Source organism: Macadamia integrifolia, chromosome 11, assembly GCF_013358625.1.
Source record: "Macadamia integrifolia cultivar HAES 741 chromosome 11, SCU_Mint_v3, whole genome shotgun sequence".
NCBI classification, from domain to species: Eukaryota; Viridiplantae; Streptophyta; class Magnoliopsida; order Proteales; family Proteaceae; genus Macadamia; species Macadamia integrifolia.
The window spans coordinates 22,663,509-22,687,166 of record NC_056567.1 but is presented as its reverse complement, the minus strand read 5'-3'; the positions used below and the strand labels follow the sequence as shown (position 1 = coordinate 22,687,166).

The 23,658-nt window shown below is 34.8% G+C and overlaps 1 protein-coding gene and 1 long non-coding RNA gene across 2 annotated transcripts; both read right to left on the bottom strand.

Moving 5' to 3' along the window:
• Nucleotides 1-1,921: 1,921 nt before the first annotated feature.
• Nucleotides 1,922-8,686, bottom strand: LOC122093143. The gene is made up of 7 exons (XM_042663408.1): nucleotides 8,502-8,686; nucleotides 8,133-8,219; nucleotides 7,099-7,290; nucleotides 6,825-6,995; nucleotides 2,845-2,898; nucleotides 2,573-2,719; nucleotides 1,922-2,408 (listed from the first exon to the last, which is right to left on the bottom strand). Exons 1-7 carry the CDS (start codon nucleotides 8,673-8,675, stop codon nucleotides 2,022-2,024), a joined length of 1,212 nt encoding a protein of 403 aa, XP_042519342.1. The 5' UTR covers nucleotides 8,676-8,686; the 3' UTR covers nucleotides 1,922-2,021.
• Nucleotides 8,687-20,949: 12,263 nt separating this feature from the next.
• LOC122093434 lies at nucleotides 20,950-23,470 on the bottom strand. The gene is made up of 2 exons (XR_006144447.1): nucleotides 22,274-23,470; nucleotides 20,950-21,269 (listed from the first exon to the last, which is right to left on the bottom strand). It is a non-coding gene; the product is annotated as an uncharacterized LOC122093434 (long non-coding RNA).
• Nucleotides 23,471-23,658: the final 188 nt, after the last annotated feature.

The following is a 23,658-nucleotide window of genomic DNA, read 5'->3' as shown; positions in this document are numbered from 1 at the left end:
ATGAAACATTCAAGGGAGGAAAATATAATTCACTTTAACATTTAAGTCCCCAAATAAATAGTTTCTTACATTTTAGTCTCACTTAATAATATCGCATAAGGAAGTAAAAGTATTTTAAAAATAGTTTAAATTATAATTATTAATAAATATTAATATTTAAAATTTTTTATTAATTATTTTCAAAAAATGCAATGAGGCTCAAAATTACTGTCCAATCACAATCAAATATCTTTTTCCTGACATTCACCTTATTCGGGAAATAGATTCCTTATAGAACCCATCTTTTCCATTCACAATTATACATTATGAATTTAGTGCTTTAATACATAGCTAAAGAGGCACCAACTAATAATACACCATAAATGGACAATATTCAACCTTCTTAGGTTTGGGAACCAAAATTAAACTATTATTGAGAATCTTGTTTCACATACATTTGACAGTATTCCATAAAAGAATTTCAAAGATTATACTCAATATACACAATTATGGATGCTCCAATTTGCGTTTAGGATTTTCATTCTCATCTACACCCAATACAACAACCATTTGAACAGAGTGTCAAGTAATGTCCCTAGTTGCGAATAAGTTAAGGTATAAATCAATCACCTAATTAAGATAAATCCAAATTAATTTATATAAATTATTCAAATTCAGTTTGATGGATACATAATCCAACACTAGAGTGGTTAGACAGGAGCCCTAAATAGTTTAAATAGTTGAAGAAGCCATATATGTTTTTATGTTGTTTTTATGTTGTAACCACTATACTTTTCATTAAAAAACCACTTGAGCTTTAAATTTATGGGCATAAATTTTATTCTTTTTCTTTAGCCCCAATAGGATCAACTCATGCATTTTATTTCAGTTTCATTTATTGAAGCGAGCCAATGTTTATTTTCTTTGCTAGACGTTTAATGCTGCAAAGTGTGAATTGTTATCTAGTGAATAAGTTCCCTTGCTTGGCACAGATCGATTTGCTTTTAGATAAATTCCTAACTTAGGTTTTCATGTGGGTTCTATTAATGTGTTATTCTATGGTTATCTTTGAGTTTGATATTTTTGCTCCTTTCCATGTTTTGATTTTTGCTTACTTTTTTCCCCAAAAAATATTTCTGCATACTTTCCTGTATTCTAGGGCTAATCCAAGCCCATCTCATCCCATTCACTATACATAGATTAGGTTATAGTTTGTAAGCATACTTATCTCACGAAGATGTATGCACTCATCTTTACTGTTATGCATATTTTCTATATATCCTAATTCTTATAATTCTTATAAATTTTTTTTTTTTCAGATTTCTGAGTTTTTTTTTTTTTCTTTCCAGATGGTTACACTATAAAAAGGGCGAGGGGAAGTTGACAGCATGGAGACTCGAACTCAAGACCTTTTGGTAGTTTTGGCTTATCATATACCACAACCTCACAAACTGGTGGCTTGGGGTGCTTCACGAGATTTGTAGGAGATCTCGATTCTTTGGTTTGAGTATTGGTAGATTCTCTTTTAGCTTTGACTTGAAACCTAGTGAGGTCTAGAGGCTCTGAGGTTCCATTCAATGATTTGATTTACCCATCTCATTCCTGTAGACAATATCATTGTCTAAAGAGTTCTCTCAAACTTTGTACCTACAAGAAAAATAATAAAATAATAAAAAACTTAGAAAGGGATGCCAATGAATTTGACCGTTGATCTTTAATTGGATTATGAATTTATGACCTGAATTTGTTCTCTTTTTATTTATTTTATGTATCCCTCTAAAAAATTAAAGAAAACAAATCTAGTTGATACTGTAAGTAATGATTTCTAACCAAATATATATATATATATATATATATTTGACAATAAATGAGCTCACACATCAACATATTGTATCAAAACAAGAGCTAGTTGATTAGCCAATTAATGCAATGAACCAAACTATAGAAATGAATAATTTGTTTTCAAAATTTATTGAAATTATTGAGACTTTATGGATATTGGATATTATAGTCAAGTCTAGGATAATGGAAGATGAAAATTATTAACGACGACAATCATGTGGAGAGCCACCAGTGCCACCAAACCCAAAACTGTATCCCCAATAATCATCTTTATATGAATTATCATCTGCATAATAGCAACGAGTATCAAATCTTTGTATGTAGTCGTTATTGGGAACCTCAGATTTGTAGGTTGCATCAAGTTCTATGATTCTTCTGAAGTAACATGTTTCTTGATACCATCCATCATGCCATATACCGCTCCCCATCTGCGGACTATGTATTTCCGAGTCTGGACTGTATACTTGTCCTCCCCAATAAATAAAATCATTTGCTGTGGTTAAAGTACTAAATATATTTCCAGGCCAATAACCAATTACCTCCTCTTTTTCACCAATTACAAAATTGAAGTCATTTGTTTTATTATCCTGTGTCACGAAACAATAAATATAACCCAAAGTCATTGCGAGAAGATCATATTCTAAAACTTCGTCAATGTAAATGCATTATCTAATGCAAGAATTAAAAAGATTTTTCAAAAATTTGAAAATCATTTAACATATAGTCTCACAACAAGAATTTTTTTTTTTACCTGGTACACTCCAAGTCTCACATTGAATTGCCGTCCTTGGACCTCTGATATTTTTGTGAAGACGCCGTCAAGTGGTATATTTGGATTGATATGTACAAAACCTGCGCAGTATGTATTGAAACAACCTGTTGTACGCATATTGTCTTTCTGATGAAACATAAGATGAAATGAAGATTGTCAATATTTATTTTTTAAACAGTGAATAATATTTTGTATTTTCCTGTTTCAAGGCTTTGGGATCTAATAGAAAAATAAACTTTATAAGTACACACCGTCCATAAAGCAAAAAGTCGAGTTTTGGTATCGCCATACAAAATTGGGTTTACCTGTAAAATTCAATAATTTAAAATCATTAATTACTAATGTTGTAGTTATGAAAATCTTACAAATGAATGCTAAAATATAGATGAACTTTTTGCTTTCATATTAGAGTCAGTCACTTAGTCACTTAATTTTCCACATTGCAGCCTTCATTATCGATTGGATATTACTATGCATTTCACTTTGAAACGACATGCATCTTGTTGGTTGTTGAAAAGATTCTTGCACGCGCGCACCCCAGCCACCACCACCCTTGCCCCGACCTCCACCCTACTTGCAACTCCTACACCTTCGGCTGCCAACCCTTCTCCCAACCGACCCAGTGTACACCTCCACCCCCACTTTCCACCACCATTGGCTCACCCCCACATCCTCCTAGAGGTGAAATATGATCGGGTTGGATTGAGTTTCTTAAAACCCTAATTCAACCCTAAGTCTTCAAAATTTAACCCAGGCACAACCCAACCCGACCCTAATTGACCTTGTCAGGATCGGGTTGGGTCAGGCTGGGCTGGTGTTTGAGATTTTAAATGTAACCGCAAGCGTACGGATTAGTGTAGCTATGGGTCGAACTCAGGGAGAGCAGCCATTTTATTTTTTTTCTTTTAATAATGCGAAAGTGAACCTATTAATGGTTGTGATCTAATTCTAATTACTGTCCTAAACATATGTATCTAAAATAACGTCCTAATCATTCGTCATCTAAGAATTTAAAGACGCAAGCCACGCAATTAAAATTAAATAAATAAACAACCCACTCAATTAAAAAAAAACAATAAAGGAAAAAAATGCTGAAATAAAAATAAAGTAAAATAAAGGGGAGAAAGCTAGAGAGAGACTCACAAGTAGGTTTCTCTACTTAGCCCGAGGGATGCATCATAATATGAGCTTCCCTACTTGACCAGAGAGTCACTCTTACAAGGGTTACTCTACTTGGTTTTAGGGAAAGGGAGGCAATTAAAATAAAAGCAATAAATTGATGGTTCTATGGCTAGGAGGGGCAAAACCAACACATACACTAGTCATGATCCATGGGAGAAAGGGGTAGCAATAATGTAACGATTGAAATTAAAATCCTAAATTAAGAAAGAAATGGTAGTCAGAAGAGGGAATGAGAGGGGGGAGAGAAGACTACTGAAAGGGCCTACTTACTTGAACTTCAACCCTTGAACTGAAAACTTGATCAATTTGAGATACTACCAGTACTAAAAACCAGATCTGGAATAAACCAAATATGAAATTTCTAGTACTAGAGAAAACAAATCTTGAAAAAAAAATTGAACTTGAAAAAAATTGCTCCACGGCTCGTGATCTTGTCACCTAGATCTAAGCCTATAATTATAACTTAAAAAATTACAATTCAATTGCATAAATTATAAACATAAAATGGCTGAATAAAAATAAAAGAGTGCTTGCATTAATTGAAATAAAAAAACTAAAACTAAAGAGAGAGCAAGAGAAAGACAGAGCAACTAAAAAAAACCTAGAAGAAGAATGAAGTGTCTCCCCTCCTCTTACATGAGTTGTATTTATAGGGAATGGGGAGGTAGGATAACAAATTTTTCTTTCCTAAAAGAGAGAAACCCACAATTGATAGTAAGATATTTTGAGTCCAAAAGTGTTAAGATGGAGGAGAAAGAAGAGAGAAATAAACTAGGAGAAATTTCCTATAATTTTTTTTCTTATTTTCTTTTCTTTTTTTTTTTTCTAATTTATTTCTCTTCTTTTTCTCCCTCCAAGGGACGATTTTTTTCTTGCTTTGTATGATTTGGACAATCTTTTGGTGATGATATGGAGGAGAGAGAAGATTTGGACAATCTTTATTTCTTCCTTTTTTTTTTCTTTCCTTTTTTTTTCTTCTCTTCTTGCGCAGGAACCCTTTGCTTCTAATTTGATGTAAGGGTATTTTGCACACCATAGCTCACCAACTACACTAGGTAGTTATTGTTACCAAAAACGAATATTTAATCACTTAAGGATGTCGTCCATCGATCCTTGTTGGCATTTGGAGTATTCCTTGTACCTCTGAGACAATTGCAAACGAGCTGGTTCTACATCTCGGTTCAGTTTTGATCTATTATTATTTTTCTGGCTTGAAAAGAATAATCACTTGTACGAGTAACCAAACAAATACATACTTTTAATTGAACACGTCCATCTTGCTCAGAATTTTGTCATCTTCGCAACCATGAAAAGAAATAGGACATCTTTACATGTAAAATTGGAGATATAACGCCCGATAGTCCTCAATGCCTTGAAAATATAAAACTTACAAAAAGAGAGTAAAACCCAAGGTAGCTCTATTCTAAATATGAAAAATGCATGTTTTACTACCCTAGATTTCACACATAAATGTGCTCATCAGCTGGATTGGGTTGACCTTGGCTTTCTATACTGGTTGGATTAACCTTGAATGACTTGTTTTTTCTATTCATAACCTATATATTAAAAAGTTACAGAAAAATAAAATACCAATAGGAGCCCTAAATTCTAATATAAAAATTCACAGTTAAATTTCTGGCTGAGCTAAGGCATCAACCCTAGCCCGACCCAACCCTGATCCAGGGTTGGTGTTTTTCAACCCTAACTCGCCCTTAGGGTAAAAAAGCTTGACCCAAGCCCTATTCAGGTTCAAGGTGAGTCAGGTTGGGTTCATGTTGTCAAGACCAAACTTTCACCCCTACATCCTCCAGTCCTTATCGCTGCAACAACTTCCCCCTTTTCCACCAAATTCCACCCTTGCACCCCACTACACCAGTTCTAGCACCGCCCCACCCATGCTTCCTATACTTTGCCCTACGACTCAACCCTCCTCACTTCTCTACATCTGTAACCCAATCCTTCCACCCTTCTCTATCCAAATAACCTAATCCTTCCCTTGCTTTTGTCTCCCCCCTGACTGCTCTCTCCCTCACCACTACTCCTATCATATACAAAACCCTGTAACCCAAACCCAGGCCCCTTCAACCCAAACAAAATCCACCACACCACATGCACCTTACAATCCAACACAAACCCCACAACCCCACCCATCCCCGTTGATACTGCCTCTGGAGCCCCTCCCATCCATGTTACCGCCCCCTACAACACCCCATCCCCTTCAACACCTCAAGTCTTTGTGAAACCCAAATCGTTATTCGGCCTTGCAACTCCCGGCCCCCTCCCTCTGCATGCAACTACTTGTCCACACTACTGAAAGGGGTAAATCCACAAAGTAGGTAGGATTCACCATCATGGAACCTAAACCTCCCTGCAGAGGTGGAGATAGATGTAAGAATACATTATGCATGAAGAAAAGGCATTAATGGGCGTAGCACAAATTCATTTTTTTTTTGGGTACAATCGTAGCACAAATTCAGCAGCAATAAAATAAAACCGCAACTAAAAACCTAGTAGAGAACATATATTATTAGTGGTAATAGTATTATAATACTAGTAGAGATAATAGTATGGTAAAGGATGTATTATTTTTATTAAAAATAGTATAAACTGAAAAAAAAAAAATGGTATACAGAGGGTTATATAAGATAATAAAAATAATGTTCAATATAATGGTTTTATGGTGGTTATATAAAACCAATGCTGATTTCTCAATCGACAATTTTTTTATTTTTATAAAACCACATATATAATTGATCAAATCGACACGTTTAAAGCCTAATTAAAACCTTTTTAGAGACAAATGACTAATTAACCCATGAAGGTCGTTCCCATTTAATATGGATCTAAAGCCCCACCTTTACGTCGCAATTATGTTATTTTCTTACAAACTTATGTCTATTCTCTCAATTGATTTATTTACTTTTTTATTTCATGTGTGGTCATGTGCATAATTTAACCCCTATAATATATATATATATATCTATAATATAAACACACACAATCTAATTAGTTATCATGGTAGCTCATAAGAAGATAAAGGTGTATGTACCGTCCATCCAAACTGGATATAATTTTTTTGCTCATCCGGAGGTCCACTTTCAATTGAAATCAAAGCTGAACTAAATTCCCCGGGTTGAACAGATGGATTGTACAGATTGAAATTGGCTCCAGACCCATGGTACAACCTTCCTGGAGTCTTTATAGTTCGAAACCCTGCAAACTAAGGAGGTTTTTTTTTTTCCCCAAAAAACATAATGTTGTCAGTGCAAAACATAGACATTTATTTATATCAGTAAACACAATAGATTGTAATGCCTACGTACCTCACAACATTTTCCTTTTTCTTTTCGACCATTAAATTCAGCATATTTTTGGGAGACAGATTTGGCTCTTATTAGGTCTTTTTTTGTTATCTTTCGGATTGGTACTGTTCCAAGAGGGCAGCCTTCCATCAATCCATATTTTGAAGGTTTACTTGTCATAGTTTTCATTCTCGACCAATAACCCTCTGGTAGCTGAATAGAAATTTCATCCAATATCAGACTAGTTTCATATAATAACATGAAGAGTCCCAAATATTTGTGCTAATGTCATCCAAGAATGTGATATTTAAAAAAAAAACAAGGGTGGAGTAAATTTTGACTTTATATTCACACACAAAAAAAAAAAGTTTTAATTTGATTACATAGAATACATCCCCGCTTATGTGTGCGTGATGCATGCATATAGTACTATGATCACTTATCACCATAGTTCATTCTCCTAGTTCTATTTTCAAAACCCTATTTTGCCACTTGTAAATTTTTTTTGGGGGGGGAGGGCTGAAATTCTTCATGTGAGCCCTAAGGACCTTAGAGTTTACCTCCCCACAAAATTTTGAACATATTAGGACAAACATTTTAATAAGTTCTATCAACTTGTAAATTTGCAAATCATAATTGTAATGAGACAAATAAAAGAGTCAAAAGTTGGGCCTGGCTATAACTGGATCCATCTCAACCTCTCTTGGACATGTTCTTTTTTTATTTCTTAGAACAAGTTTCTCTGCACCAATCATGGAGAGAAATCTCCTCATACCTTCCCATTGGTACCATCACATTGCATTAGGGAGAGATGGTTTCGACTTCATCAATTAGGGTGTATGCGTGAATCCTATCTTTTCTTGGAATAACATGCAACAAAACAGTATTTTTCTGCCCAGCAAATAGTGGGCCGAAATTTTACTCGGGCTAGCTAATTTTTTATTTTTTTAATAGAGAAGCACCTCCACTAAACGATATCATTGAAAAAATCTAAATAAATATTTCCTGCCTTTAAGCAAAGCAGTTTGTGCAAGAAATAAGAGATAAAACCAAACCTGGATTTTGTGATCTTTGAGTAGAGGATGATCAAAAGCAGGTTGTTTGTAAATATCCACACAGTTGTAGACATCTCCATGTTCAGTCTGTAAAAGCACATATCAACGTATAGATCATCAGTCATTATTTAAAATATAAATATCAAAATGTTTTTATCATCTAAGATATTGTTTGCTGCCAAAACTTTTAAAATTTGAGAGTCTGACTAATAAATATTTCTATTTGACAGACTCCAATAGGGCTGAAACTATGTTACGAATCCTAAAACATTGACTAAGAACCAAAAATCACTTCCACTAGTCTCCAATATATTGATTATGGAACAGAAAATAAAACCAAAATGTTTAAAGAAAAAAAAAAAACTATACCTTAATTGTTTTGATAGCAGGCTTGTTTACGATTCTGAGTTGTCTTTCAAATTCAAAATCTTCTTCTTCAGATATGCTTCTTCTCCCTTCCACCTTATATTCACCACTCACAATTACAAAAAATAACAGAAAAATGACTGCTAGCATAGCTGTTCTAACAGTTCCTAGGGCCATGTCAATGGAACTTTTCTTCATTTTCATTCCTTGGTTGATCCGATCGTTGTGGTCACTTTATAGGGTCTGTTACTGATGCTTTTGCATTCAGGATTTAATTTTTTACTAAAAGCTTTTAGTATATTTGGTAGGTATTTACCTTCAGTATATATAGTTTCTTTTTTAAATTCAAGAGATTTAATTCAAAATAAACAAAATTTATACCCACATTTGGAATGATTTGGAATTACATACATTGTTAAACTAACAAGCCAGCTCTTTCCATGAGGACAAATGATCACAATCTTTTTGATTTTTTTTTTATCTCATAGATATCGCAATCTTTTTAATTGCTTGCACACTCCATTTGCAATCAAAACCGGTCAAATAGAAGGGAAATGATAGATAGACGCCTCAGACCATATCTTTTCGTCCAACTGGATTCCGTTGTTGGTTTTCTCTTTCTCTCTCCTCATTGATACCTTTCCAGCTTTTTACCAAAAAAAAATACCTATGAGGATGATCACATTCACATAGCAGGGATTTAGTTCTTGGAAATTGGATTAGTATCGACTGAGCGATACCAATATGATACCAATTCTGATCAGCCTACATCGGCTTGGCTTGTTTTACTTACGATTTAATCCTTTATTAGTTTATCCCATATCAATAATAGATACCCTGATCAAGGGTCGGACTGATATCGATAGGACCTACCGTTCCAATACCAATACTTAAAACACCTAGCGAAACCATGCTCATTTGTTTTTATGAACAAATTATAAGATATACAATTGAAGGGCAGACTATGAAAAGATGTTCTTGCCCCTTCTTCTACATCTCCATGTAAGGATATGGATTTGAAATCGAAATCGAATTGAGCCATTTACATCTATACCATAAAATTGTTTAATAAAGGGTTTGATTTTTGTTTTAAAATTAAAACTATTTAATAAAATGGTTTGGTTTTGGTTTTAACATTTAAATCATTGATAAACCGTTAAACCGATTAACATATATACATATTGAGTTTTGGTCATTCAATGTTAAGTTTACATAAATTTTAATAAAAAAATTAAATAAATATTAAAAAATATACAATAATAAATAATTCAATTCAATTTTATAATTTATATCCATTTCATTAAAATTTTAAAAGTAAAGATGTCATATGGATAAAGAATAAGAAAAACATCTTTACCAAAAAAAAAAGAATAAGAAAAACATAAGAAAATCATTTAAAACCGTTTATAAATGATTTTAATTTTAATATATGTAATTATTAATTAAAAAATTCAGTTTTGATTTTATCAAAAAAAATTTGTATCAAATCAAATCCAACCTTTTAAACTTGAATTGAACCAATTAACAACCTTGTTCCAGGTATTTGGATTTATAAAAGCAAGTAAATAACATTCTCTCTCCTCCATGGAAGATGGTAAACCAACAATCTTTTCTTACCTAGTATTCCAGATCTTTCCACAAAAATCAAAATTCCGATCTCTTTGATTGACTCTCCACTCCATTTTCAATCAAAAGGGGTATGATTGGGAGATAAAAACCACTTTTTCCCCCAGATTCAGTGGTCAGTTTTATCATTTTTCTGTTAAGACTGTTAGTCTCATCTAACTAATAGCGGAAAAAGCTGACCCCTTCATACTCCATCAAATAATTATATATATTTGTTTATAAATAAATTAGAGAGATAGATACAACATACAACAGGTGCTAACATACTTGATATTGGTGGTAAACCCAACTGTTTCCTATAAATAAAATAGAAAAACACTGAGTATATCATTTATATCCAAATCAATATCTATCTTTTTCCTTTTTCTATTGAAAAATTTTCTAACCTTCTAAATAAAATAATGCTGGATTGCACGGAGCCTCACCATAGGCAGAAAGTCTACAACGAGGATGACCAACTCTAGAAACCAAGCCCATATGCTTTATGAAAATATAAGATATACAATTTGAAATGCACAATTTAGTGTATTTTTTGGTGTCTTCAAGAGAAGGGATTTTTTTTGTGGGAGAAGAAAGGGGTGCTCTTGGTCGACACAGTCTCTTAACATTCTGATGAGCATGGGTTTTTTGCGTACCACAGCTCACCAACTACATTAGGCAATTGTTGTTGGCATATGAGATTGAACATTACGTAGTAAAGGAAAATTCATTTAAACAAACTTAATGTGGTAAAAATGAAGATGTTGAAACGAATGAGGATGTTGCGACTTGTGATATTTTGATTCTTAAAACTAAAAAAATTCCTAACACAATCGTAAACTCGGACATCCTAAGTTTGACTTCCACTAGGCACAAATTAGGCCACTCACACGGGGTGTTTAGTGCTTTTCACTGCTTTTGGTGAAAGCTGAATGGTTTTCATTCAACCCCGGTATGACCCCGTCCATGCCGTTGTGGGGTCAGTATGAACCTGTGGGACTAGTCAGGCCGAAGGTCTGGATACCCATCTTTAGCCAAAAAAAAAAAATACCAACACTAGCATAGCTAAGAAAGAGTGTAATTCCTTCAAACATTTGGATCCATATATAATTTTAGCAAAATACAGGAAATAGTTCGTAATTTTCCAAACAAAAATGTATACTCCAAAAGAGATAAAGAAGATGCTCATATTGCACTAGGTGCCACCAATTTCCCAGAGCCCTCTAGATTTCTTACTAATACAAAGAATTGCACTCCTAGAATCCAAGTAAATCTTGATATTTCTGCATCTCTTTTCGGCTACTACTATTAGACCTCTGTATAGGTTTATGCTTCAACCAAATAACAAATTTTTATTGGTCAACATCTTTCGCCAAAGCAAAATTAGGCTTCTTGTTATGATCACGATTCACGACCAATAACTCCATATCTAATTCCTTCTGGTATCATTGAGCCATTTGTATTGATAGACCATGCGCTAATCTATAGTCTTGTAAGTGTGATGCTGAAATTTAGTTCTCAAAACATTCATGGTAGTTTGAATAATTTGGGAAGTCTAAACTACTTTATCTTGAAATACTCTATGATTTCTTTCAACCTAGATGAGATAAATTGATAAACTGAATGATAGCTTGATCACTTGAGTCACTACGAAGAAGTTACCTTGAAGGTGAGTGATCATCCATTCCACCTCCTTGTTCCAATTTGAAGGCCATGCACTTTGATTGATTGGTTCATTTCTGATCCATGGACTCAGGAGATGTGTTCTCCTCCTGTCATATGTTATCTATGTAAACAAACAAACGAATACAACTCAACCTTATCCCAACTAAATGGGGTCAGCTACATGGATCTATGTGTATATAATTTAGCAAAAAAAAAAAGAAAAAAAAATAAGAATAAGATAATTTGAGACATCCCGTTCACGAACAATCGGCAACCCGGATCTTAACCCTCCAAGAAGTTCTATTAGATTTCATACTTGGATGAAAATTTAACTTTTGTATGTCTTTTCTTACTAATTCATCACTGGTCATTTTTTGCCTGCCCCTAACACTTTTAGCTCCATCCATCTACATCTGGCCATTCTTTTGTACTGGAGCATCCAAAGGCCTCCTTTAGACATGCCCAAACTATCGCAACCGACATTCTCTGAGCTTATCTTGAATTTAGGCATTTCCTAAATCGGTTATAACCTGGTCATTTTTTATTCTATCTCTCAGGGTTTTGCCGCACATCCATCTCAACATCCTTATCGATCTCAGCCACACTCAACTTATCTATGTTACAATTCTTGACTGCCAATATTCTATACCTTACATCATAGTTGGTCTTATGACTGTTCTGTATAATTTTCCTTTAAGCTTTAGAGGAATCCGTCGATCACATAACACTTTAGATACTCCTCTCCATTTCATCCATTTTACTTTAATTCTGTGGGAAACATCATCATTAATCTCACATTCCTTGTTTAAAGTAGAGCCCAGATATATAAAAAGTCACTTTGCAAGATCTCTCTCCCCTCATTTTTTTACCCCTCGCTATCAATCATCATCATCAATCTCACCTTCCATGTGTTTTCCATGACTTTTTCTTTTTTTTTTTAAAGTGCTCTCCATGTTGATGATGAATAAGTGTGTTGTGTTGACACCTCCCCCAATGATGAAATTCTTCAATTTCATAAGAAATATTATGATATTTAAATTATTTGAACGTTTTATTAAGAAATTTCTACAGTTGGATATTGTCATAAGCTATTTTGTATAATCTACGCATCATGAAAATTAGAGCGAAATTAACTTACAAAAAGAAGGTTATAACTTTGAACCGTTGAGTATTCTTCATTTTGAAAAATAAAAAAATAAAATTAAGGAAAACAAACTTATCTTACCGTGTAATGTAGCATAATAATAACTACAAACAGAGAGAATATTGTCTAGGTTCTAATGCAGATTATACAGTGAACTACTCTCGATAATGCAACAGTTAATAGTCGTCAGTTTCCCTTGCTAGTAGCAAATTTTATATGAACTTTCCATTTTATATGAACTAACATAAGACCACTTGTGCATATTTTATTAGTATATATCATACTATATTATACTATTATACTATTATACTATTTTTTTTTTTTGTGAAATACTATTATACTATCATATAAGTGCATATACTCATGTTTTGTGGCTAATCTTTTTCTGATCTATTTGACCCTTCTTATTTTTTTAAATATCTTAATTTTTTTATTACAACTTTTCATCTTTCTATTTTTCCTACTTTTTTTGGAACCCTTTGATTTTTTTTTCATGATTATAGTTCTTTATTTTCTCAAGCTCTCACCAACCCTTCTATTCTCTACTCTCCCACTTTCCTTTTGAAAAGCTTTTCATTTAAAAAATAAAATCAAACCAAATAAAACTCTTTTCTTCATCTTTTATTACAATTTTCTATATTGATTCCTAATCTCTCCATTTATCATTTTACTATCTATATCCTTCTATTAATACTACAGAAAAAAAAAACAGGAAATCTATATCTTCCTACATTCTCTCCCCTTATACCTCACGTTTCTCCCTGCCATCTTGCTCTGTTATGATTCTCTCCCTTATTATTATTTATAGGTTAGTTTTTTTCTTTTTTGCTTTCATATGACATGTGGGAGAAGATAAACTATCTTCAACGATTTGGCTGTGGATTAAACTTTGAAGCGTCTTTGCATCTTATTCACGTTCTCATAACTGGGATCGTGTTTCAGAAACGGTTTGGATGGGCCATTCAAACACTTCCAAAGATTAAATCACTTATTTGGAAGGCTTGTAATGAGGGAATTGCAACGGGAGGAGGACTGTCATCTAGAAAAATGCCATTGATCCTTCTTGTATCAGATGTAGAGCGGTAAAGGACATGGGAGATCAGCTTCTGCTTGATTGTCCATATGCCAGAATAGTATGATTTGGGAATACGCAAGCTCACCATTCAGATCAACTAGCAACCCCCCCTAGCATGCCACGGGGGAAAAGGGGCACTCGTGGCTACTTAAGAGATACAGCTGGGAAGTGACAAACCCCTCTCTCTCTCTTCCTCCCACTATGGCGGCCTCTTCTGCTTTTAAATCTCGCCCCCAAATCATAGGTAAACTGGAAATTCAACTTGTTATTTCTTCGAAATTTTGAGTACACTTTGTCTTTCTTCTTTCAGAATAATTATTGATTATTATTATAATAGTACTAAGTATCGGTTTTATTTCCTTGAATTGAATTTCTCAGGACTACCTACTCTGCTTCGCAAGCAACGAAGCTTTAGCATTTATGTAAGTACCTAGTTTTGGTTTTCACATTTATGAACCATTGCTTAGCTTTAACAGATTCCTCAATTTCTATGACTTCGATGCATCCGTAATTATTGTAAACATACTTGCTTAGAGATATTTTCATTTCAACATTTGATTGAATATGGGGTGGAAAGCATTTTAAAGAAAAAAAAATGCATACGATAGTATAGATGGTGTTTGCTGCGTACCCATTTCTCTCTAGCCATGAGCCATACCTCACCAGCACCAAAGGCAATGGATAAAACCAAGTACTTGTTAACTGAATCCATATAGTTACAGAGAAGTGGTGGAAATATCAGTTCAGAAGGATCAAATTTTTAGATTTCAATTGAGGGAATGGAGGATATAGTTAGTAGGTGAAGATGGGATAAATTCATGTGGATTTGATAAGCTTCAAAACATGTAAAAAAATTATGACATCGTTGCACATTGAGGCCTGTGTTGTTTATCTTATAGCTCTTTATTTGAAACCTAGGTCAGTCATAAAGTTTTATACAGTTTTTGTTTCAATGTTCATGTCCTAATTGAATAGAAATCTGGTTTCTTCCTTCATGGGTGATAATTTTTCTGATTTTCATACATAATGCAACTTCTTCTGATGAACAGATTTTGATTAGGAGTGGAACCTATTATATTGACTTATTATTTGTAACCTAGACTCTGTTGTTAATATTCCACTTCCAAGGTTGATAGAAAAACCAGTTATAAGAGTAACTCTATCAATAAGCGTCCTTGGCATCTTTGTGATGTAGACTAGGATAGGGGTCTAACCAAGTTTCAACTGCAGGAACTTTTAAACAAAGAACAACCAATATTACCCAAAATAGGACAAAACTTCCACCGATCAGAATTTTAAGAAGAAATAATTTTCTGCAACTGAATAATAACTAGGATTTAAGGGCTTAAATTCCCAGCTAATGAGACCAATTCAGTGAAGAATAAACCAGCAACCAAACAACAATATTCAGAATAATTCAGATCATTATTCTGGGCAGAAATAAGAATCGGCCAGAATAGGAGAAATATTCATAACTCAAGAAAAAATGGTCTGATTGGCTTCAAAACAGGATCAATCTACCCTCTTACTTAGCCTAACACTCGATCAAAATTGAAGCACCATCAGATGGCTGAGTGCTCAGATCAGTAAAGGCCAATAGGAGAAATCTGGGTTTCCTAAAACCATAATTATAGAGAGATCAGATCACTTACTTGGGATGGCTGAAGAAGAATAGTAACAATAAGAAGAAGAAGAGAACACTTGAAAGGAACCCCTTGGGATTCACACCGCAAATAGTCAATTGGATCAAACACCAATTCCTTCAGCCTTGATCAAACACAAGACCACCACTTCGATCACACACAAAACACATTCATAAGAGCAAACAACAACATAAATTTTTTCATTCATAAAATCGTGGGCTACTAATGAGCCTTCTCTTTATTTATAATAGTGATGGGGTTACAAAATAGAAACTAAACTTAGTTCCTAAAAACTGAAATAGGAAACTAGTAAAATAGAGACTCTTCTAGTTACTAAAACTGAAAATAGAAACTAGGAAAATTAGAAGCTTACAAAAAATAGCAATTACTTATTTTAGAAACTAAATAAGATTGAAATTTAGAAACTAAATAATGAAACTAGTGAACCCCATCACAACCCAACTAAAAAGGAAACTAACTAATAATCCCGTACTCAATCTTGGAGCCCCCTTTTGGACCCATAAAAGTGGTCTATTACACTCATAACACATGGGATCAAAGGCCTAACATATATGGAACCCAACCCTAGGCTTATTCCTAATAAAACAAGTATATTTTGGTGATTAATCTGCATCAACTCTCCCCATCTTGAAAAAAATCGTCCTCGAATTTTGCAGTGATGAGGTGGGAACAACATGTGAATAGCAATAATAACCGTTTCCAAACAAAATTCAGGTTGCTTGTAGACTTTTGGAAGGTAGTCTTCAAGGCATGGAGCTTTCTCTTCAAAGAACCATGATGGCATAACAAACTCTATATGCTCAACCTTTGAATCAATACTAACTGTGAATGTCGTGTGCATAAGGTCGTCAATGTTGGTAACCTTCTAGTTAAGGATTGGAACAAACTCTTCCTTCTCGTCATGAATCTCAAAGGCTTGTTGTAGAGTGCTTTCAACCACTACATCATCGTCCACGACTTCAGTCTTGTCTACTATGCTCTCTTCAATGTAGAACTCTTTCATGGAATCTTTTGTCTCTTGACCTTCTGTCTTTGAAGCTTTAAGAACTATCTCTTCAATGTGAACCTTAACTTCAAGTTCTTTTGGCTTGAATAGAGGTATCTTCATTTCACCTAGAGGTGTTACAGGTGTTATTAATGATTCTGGGACACCAACACATCGTTGCATTCTAGCGAATACTTCATTCGTTTGCACCATTTCTTGATGCACTTGTATCACCATCTCCATTATGGAAGCAAGGAAAATCATCTCAGCAAGATGGTTGTTCTCTGCCATGCTCTGATACTACTTAATGTAGACTAGGATCAAGGTTTAAAGTATCGGTCCGTATTGGTCGATACGTATCCTTATCAGCCCTTACCAATACGATACATGAATTTTTAAAATCATTTTGTATTGATATGTATCTTACGATACGCACCAATACACCACCGATACAATACGATACGCATCGATACGATACTCATCGATACGCACCGATAGGTACCGATACTCTATGAAAAATTCAAAATCGAAGTGAAATGTACGTTTCGGTATGTATCAGTGTGTATCGGTATGTATCAACCAATACACACCGATACGTACCAATACGGTCATAAAATGGCCAAGATGGATAATTTTTCAAAAAAAAACACAATTTTTTGAGGTGTTTTGTTCCAAAGTTACTGCCAACCATTTTTCTCTCTAACTAAAGTGGAAATCAAGGTTGGAAACAAGGATTTTATATTTATGAGACAACTACAAACCTTTGATTCTTAGTACGATACTCTCAATTTACTATTTATGCATAATACATGTTATATATAGCTTTTTTTAACTATTTTTTTTATGGAAAAGTGTATAAAAAAGTGTTTCCTATCCATTAATATGCGTATCTTTAACGTATTTAGCGTATCTCCAATACGATACCCTCCGATACGTATCTTCATTTTGGCCGACTTATACCGATATTTTAATCCTTGACTAGGATAGGGGTCTAACCAAGTCTCAATTGCAAGAACTTTTAAACAAAGAACAACCAATATTACCCAAAGTAGGACAAAACTTCCACCGATCAGAATTTTAAGAAGAAATAATTTTCTGCAACTGAATAATATCTAGGATTTAAGGGCTTAAATTCCCAGCTAATGAGACCAATTCAGTGAAGAATAAACCAACAACCAAACAACAATATTCAGAACAATTCAGATCATTATTCTGGGCAGAAATAAGAATCGGCCAGAATAGGAGAAATATTCATAACTCAAGAAAAAATGGTCTGATTGCCTTCAAAACAGGATCAATCTACCCTCTTACTTGGCCTAACACTCGATCAAAATTGAAGCACCATTAGATGGCTGAGTGCTCAGATCAGTAAAGGCCAATAGGAGAAATCTGGGTTTCCTAAAACCATAATTATAGAGAGATCAGATCACTTACCTGAGATGGCTGAAGAAGAATAGTAACAATAAGAAGAAGAAGAGAACACTTGAAAGGAACCCCTTGGGATTCACACCGCAAAGAGTCAATTGGATCAAACACCAATTCCTTCAGCCTTGATCAAACACAAGACCACCACTTTGATCACACACAAAACACATTCATAAGAGCAAACAAACAACATATCTTTTTCCATTCATAAAATCGTGGGCTACTAATGAGCCTTTTCTTTATTTATAATAGTGATGGGGTTACAAAATAAAAAACTAAACTTAGTTCCCAAAAACTAAAATAGGAAACTTGTAAAATAGAGACTCTTCTAGTTACTAAAACTGAAAATAGAAAATAGGAAAACTAGAAGCTTACTAAAAATAGCAACTGCTTAATTTAGAAACTAAATAATGAAACTAGTGAACCCCATCACAGCCCAACTAAAAAAGAAACTAACTAGTAATCTCGTACTCAATCTTGTAGCCCCCCTTTTAGACCCATAAAAGTGGTCTATTACACTTAAAACACATGGGATTAAAGGCCCAACATGTATGGAACCCAACCCTAGGCTTATTCCTAATAAAACAAGCATATTTTGGTGATTAATCTGCATCACTTTGGCTCTTGAATAAATGGGCAGTGTAAAGGAAATGCTTAAGCTTTGGCTACTATTATGGGAATTTTAAATGAACTATACTTTGTCTGTTATAGTGGAAAGTGCACCTTTTTAGAAGTATTTCGTAATTTTCAGTTGCAATCCATCAATTCTCTGCAACGACCTTAATTCATTTATGTTCCAAGTAACTATTCCATTTGTTTCTTCAATACCATCAAAAGACTAAGTGTTCATCTTGACTGAATCCACCAGGCATTTTCCTTCGTTGTAATCACTTACATTTTAGCAACATGTCCTAGAATTGTGAGGGAACACTTGGTCAATTAGGGATAAGCATTTCAGTGGTGGCACCACCAGAAGGCTTTTCTTTTAGGCACGTTTGGATCTTGAGCTAACGATTCAATAGCCAAGAATTGTTTTATCTTTTTATGTTTAGTGAGCTACCATCAATAGGCATCTTGGGAATTTCATGCACTTTTCTGCATATTCAACTCAAGTGATTGTCAGGAGTTAAATCACTGCTCCTATAGAACATGAGAGTTCCCTGTCATAGTTAGAGATGGAATCTAAACTGAAAACTAAAACTGAATCTGCTAATCCATCATGCATGTAGACTAAAATCATGGCCACCACAAAAATTAAAAACTCCAACGCTCCAAACAAACAATTGATGGGATTTTTCTAACATATGTTTCCATTTTCTTTCCTTGTCTTCTCTTCTCTCACTGATGGAGTACATCTTACCTCTTGAATGACAGGAAAGGTTTAAGTGCCCAAACAAAAAAACAATTGATCGCTCAGTGATGCGAGGTGGTACATATTGTTTAACAATGGAGTGTCCTTTATTGGGGTATCTGGTGGTATTCAAAGATCCAATTAGGTGAGTTTGATTAAAACAACTACTTATTTAAGGCATAGTGAATCATCATTTGAAATATAGTCACATTTTCTTTCATTCAATTGTAATTTAGGAACAATAGTCTCCCCCTCTATGGAAAACTTTGGCTTGGTAAAAATGTTTGTTATCCTTGCTTTTTTATTAAAATGTTGCAAATTAAATAGGTAAAGAGATGCAAGGCAAGCCAGATCTAATCATTGTAAATCACAGTGATGGGAATCTTGTTGCTACTTTGCTGGCATACAAGCTAAGGATCATTCATGTTATATGTTGATTGAGTCTACTTTCTGATTAGATATGTTGGTCACATTACTACTTCAGTAACTAAGACAATTGTTCTCATTTTGTTTTCCTTATGCAATGTACCATTGCTTATGCACTCAAGAAAAGTAAATATCCATATTCGGATATTTATTGATAAAATTTTTAAGACAAATATCAGTTCTCATGCCAATTCGCAGTAGAATCATACAGATTTTATTATAACCAATGCTTTCCAGGAAATTGCTCGAAGGTACCATTGCATGTTCGATCATCTTTTATTTTTCTTGTATCATTAATTGAGTACTCTTTTTTGAGGCCATAATTCTTATGCTTTCAATGTTTCAACAAGGAATACAAACTCGTTGCAGGCAAGAGCTAGCCAGTCCCGGTTGGAGCCTCGGTCCCCCGGCTAACCCCTAAATAGTAACCCCGACACCAGGGTCCTAGTCAGAGCCTCGGTCCCCCATGTGTCCGACAGCCATGCATATGCTACACCATACTATGCTGTTCCCTCTTAGGATACATTACGTCATATCCAGGCGTAGTAGTCCTACACGACTTATCACCGAGTGGGATTAGCCAATACCTTACCCCCTATTGGCAAGGGGTTGGGGTTATAGCACTGGGGTCGTGTGCCTAACCATATGTAAACTACATGCATGAGCCATTCAATATGTATTTGTGACTATAGCTGTAAGACTGACCTCTGAGCCCACGATACCGGAAACGCACCTCGGCCACACCGTGCCATAGACAGTCAATATTACATCCACTTCCACAAACACACACACATATGGTTCTAGTAGTAAAACTGACCTTTGAGCCCACAGTATCAGAAACGCACCTTGGCGGCTTGGCCACAACCACAGACCGTCAATATTACATCCATCACCACACACAATACACATCTGTGATCCCAAATGTAAGACTGACCTCTAAGCCCACGGTACCGGACAGCACCTCGGCCACACCGTGTCACAGACTGTCAATATTACACCCAACATCACACATAACACACAATACACATCTATGATCCAAGATGTAAGACTGACCTCTAAGCCCACGGTACTGGACAGCACCTCGGCCACACCGTACCACAGACCGTTAATATTACAGCTAACATCACACACATTCATAGTATACATCCACAACTCATCATATCTCTCATTGAGTAGCACATGCTTCCAAACTTAGATTCCACACACTTCACCTAACACACATGCACTATCACAGTAAATTCAGCAAGAAGAAGAGTAAATTGCAAGCAAGCACATTAAAGTATATTAGAATATAGTAATGTATAACAAAATACAGAAAAACATCCAAAACCCAGCAAAACACAGAAGACCCTTCACCTAAAATCTCATGTTTGAACTCCTTCACCAATGTCTAAGCCTCGCGTATCCTCCATAATTGTAATTATGAGATTCCTAATCAACAAGGTACATGTACATATTGGTTAATCATCAATATAATTATTCCTAAGTAATTAGTTTCCCTAAATTCATTAAAGTCTATGTCCAGGTTCAACCATAACTGAATTCACCCTATTCAGTTAAATGGGCATACATCCAACCCATACAGTCATTTGGCTTCACATTTTGTTACTAGGCAGGTCTTATAGTTTCCTAACCCTTATCCAACATATTGAATATGTTAGGGTAGCTTCTACCCCCAAAATCACTTGCATTACCACAATAGGGGTAAAAGGTCATTTTCATCCTATATTTCTCTTTTCTTTGCTACCTTTTTTTCACTTTGACCAAGTCAAAATTCATGGTTATAACTTGTTCTTAGTATTTAAATCAATTTGGAACACTTCTGGTCAGGTTTGACCCAATTACAAACCAAAAAGCTAGAGAATTCTATTCTGTCAGCCTTTTACACGCAGGCCTATAAACCTGGAACTCTCCAGCCGGTTGGACTGGCAGAATAGTTTTTCTGCAGTTCCGCAGGCTTATCTAAGGATAGACTTGGTTTCAGTGATTTCACTCTTGAAATCACGTTCATAGTTATATCAGTACACCAAGTTAATTCATTTTCCTACCCAAAATAAATTTCCTTGTTTCAAATAACTTTTTCAAAACCTTACTTTAACCCTGATTTTGTTTCTCAGAGAATAACAATTGGGTATTTTCTGTTCCAGGTGAAATTTTCACCATGCATGTGAAATTCCCACCTTGCATGAGTGTTTCCCACCTTCAATTTCATGTTAATTTATTGATATTGGGAAAAACCCATGGATTTGGGTTTCTTAGAAAAGTAATTTGGGGAATCAGTTCTCATTTTGGGTATGTGAGTGAGGGTTTTCACTAGGTAAGTTAAACCCTGACTCCTACAGCAAATTTTCTTTGATTAATTTCACTAACTAACAAACCTCAATCTTAATTTTCATTCTAACTTAGTTCTCAAAGAGAAGTTCAGATTTTCTAACCTTCTTGTGTTCTTGATGCATGCATGCAGCTAAAATCAGCCATCCTTGCCTCCAAATTTCAGCTGAATCAAGACCCAATCAGTACCTCCTTGGAGTAGAAAGTACAACCCACTTGCATGCACTCACCTTCTGCAGCTTCCATGGCTGATCAACAGCAGCCGAATCTGTGTACAGCAGCAAAAAGGCTGCTGTACCTCTTCTTCCTCTTCTCTTCTTCTTCTTTCTCCTTCCTTTCCTTTCTTCTTTCTCTTTTTTTTTCCCTCTTTCTTCTCTCCTATTTCGTTTCTGGTTTACACTAGTGAGAGGAGAGGAATAATTCTCTTTCTCCTCCTATTTATAGGCCAAATAAGTTAGGGTCCGTTTGGCAGCGAAATTTTTACAGATTTCCTATTTATTCAGATTTTAATAACTTAAAATATAAAATGCATTTTGATATGGTCCCACATGCATATTTACTTCCAAACACTTCCCTACACATGGTAAATAGTGGATGGAAAACCCCTTTCAACTGGTGGGGGCCCCCAAGAGGAAATTCCTCATTTCTGGGCATTCTGTCCTCAAGACAGGCAGACCGGTTGGACAGAATCTCTCCAGCTGGTTCTGCCCAGTCTTACCTTTTACTGTCCAACTTCTGTCCCAGCTTTACTCATCTTATGTGGGACCCTTTTTACCATCATGGGCACTCCCAAGCCCCCTTCAAAACCTTCTTTTGAATCCTCAATTCAATCTCTCTCCTATTCCATTAATTCATTATTTCTTTCCACCAATTACCCTTCTTCATAAAATTCCATCTCTAGGACTGGGGGTTATGAAATCAAGGTGTTACAGAAAACATGTGAGTTTTGCTTTGTTTTCCCTATCTCTGTTGTCTACTATTCTTTGTCTTATAATAAATGTCGTTCTATTAGGATTCTTTGTCTTGCTTTTCTCTCATTGCTTCTAACTGGATATAAATGGGGTGTTTGTAATTGTTTGTTTGTTATATTATATGACGTGATTTTTAGTTCTCAGAATCAACACTTAATATTAGAAGTGCAAATTGATGGCCCCTGTCTACTTTTTCTAAGATAAGATACTTGAATAAGTTTTTCAAAAATGGTGCCTTGTGCAAGATGTGTAGTTGACACCATCACAATGAATTTGGAACTCGGAAAAAAGGGTCTAATATGGATTTTTTGTTCATGTCTTTGAAGGTAGAGGCTGATAACTTATGGATGAAGATGGATTTTGATTCCTTAGTTTATTGTTGTCAGGTTGGCTCTCAAGCAGTCTATTCTTTCCATAAGACTAAGTCATTCATTTTGAAGTTGGACATTAGTTTAAGCTTTTAAGAATGCAAAGATAACCCGTGTCCTCATCTTTATTGCTTTAGTAAGACTTCATCT

Excerpts from the sequence above, each read along its gene's own strand:
- LOC122093143 (XM_042663408.1), bottom strand. The coding sequence starts at position 8,675 with ATGGCCCTAGGAACTGTTAGAACAGCTATGCTAGCAGTCATTTTTCTG. Across the intron at positions 8,220-8,501 it reads CTGCTATCAAAACAATTAAG|ACTGAACATGGAGATGTCTA; the intron begins GTATAGTTTTTT and ends GTGCTTTTACAG. Across the intron at positions 2,899-6,824 it reads ATATCCAGTTTGGATGGACG|GTAAACCCAATTTTGTATGG; the intron begins GTACATACACCT and ends TGAATTTTACAG.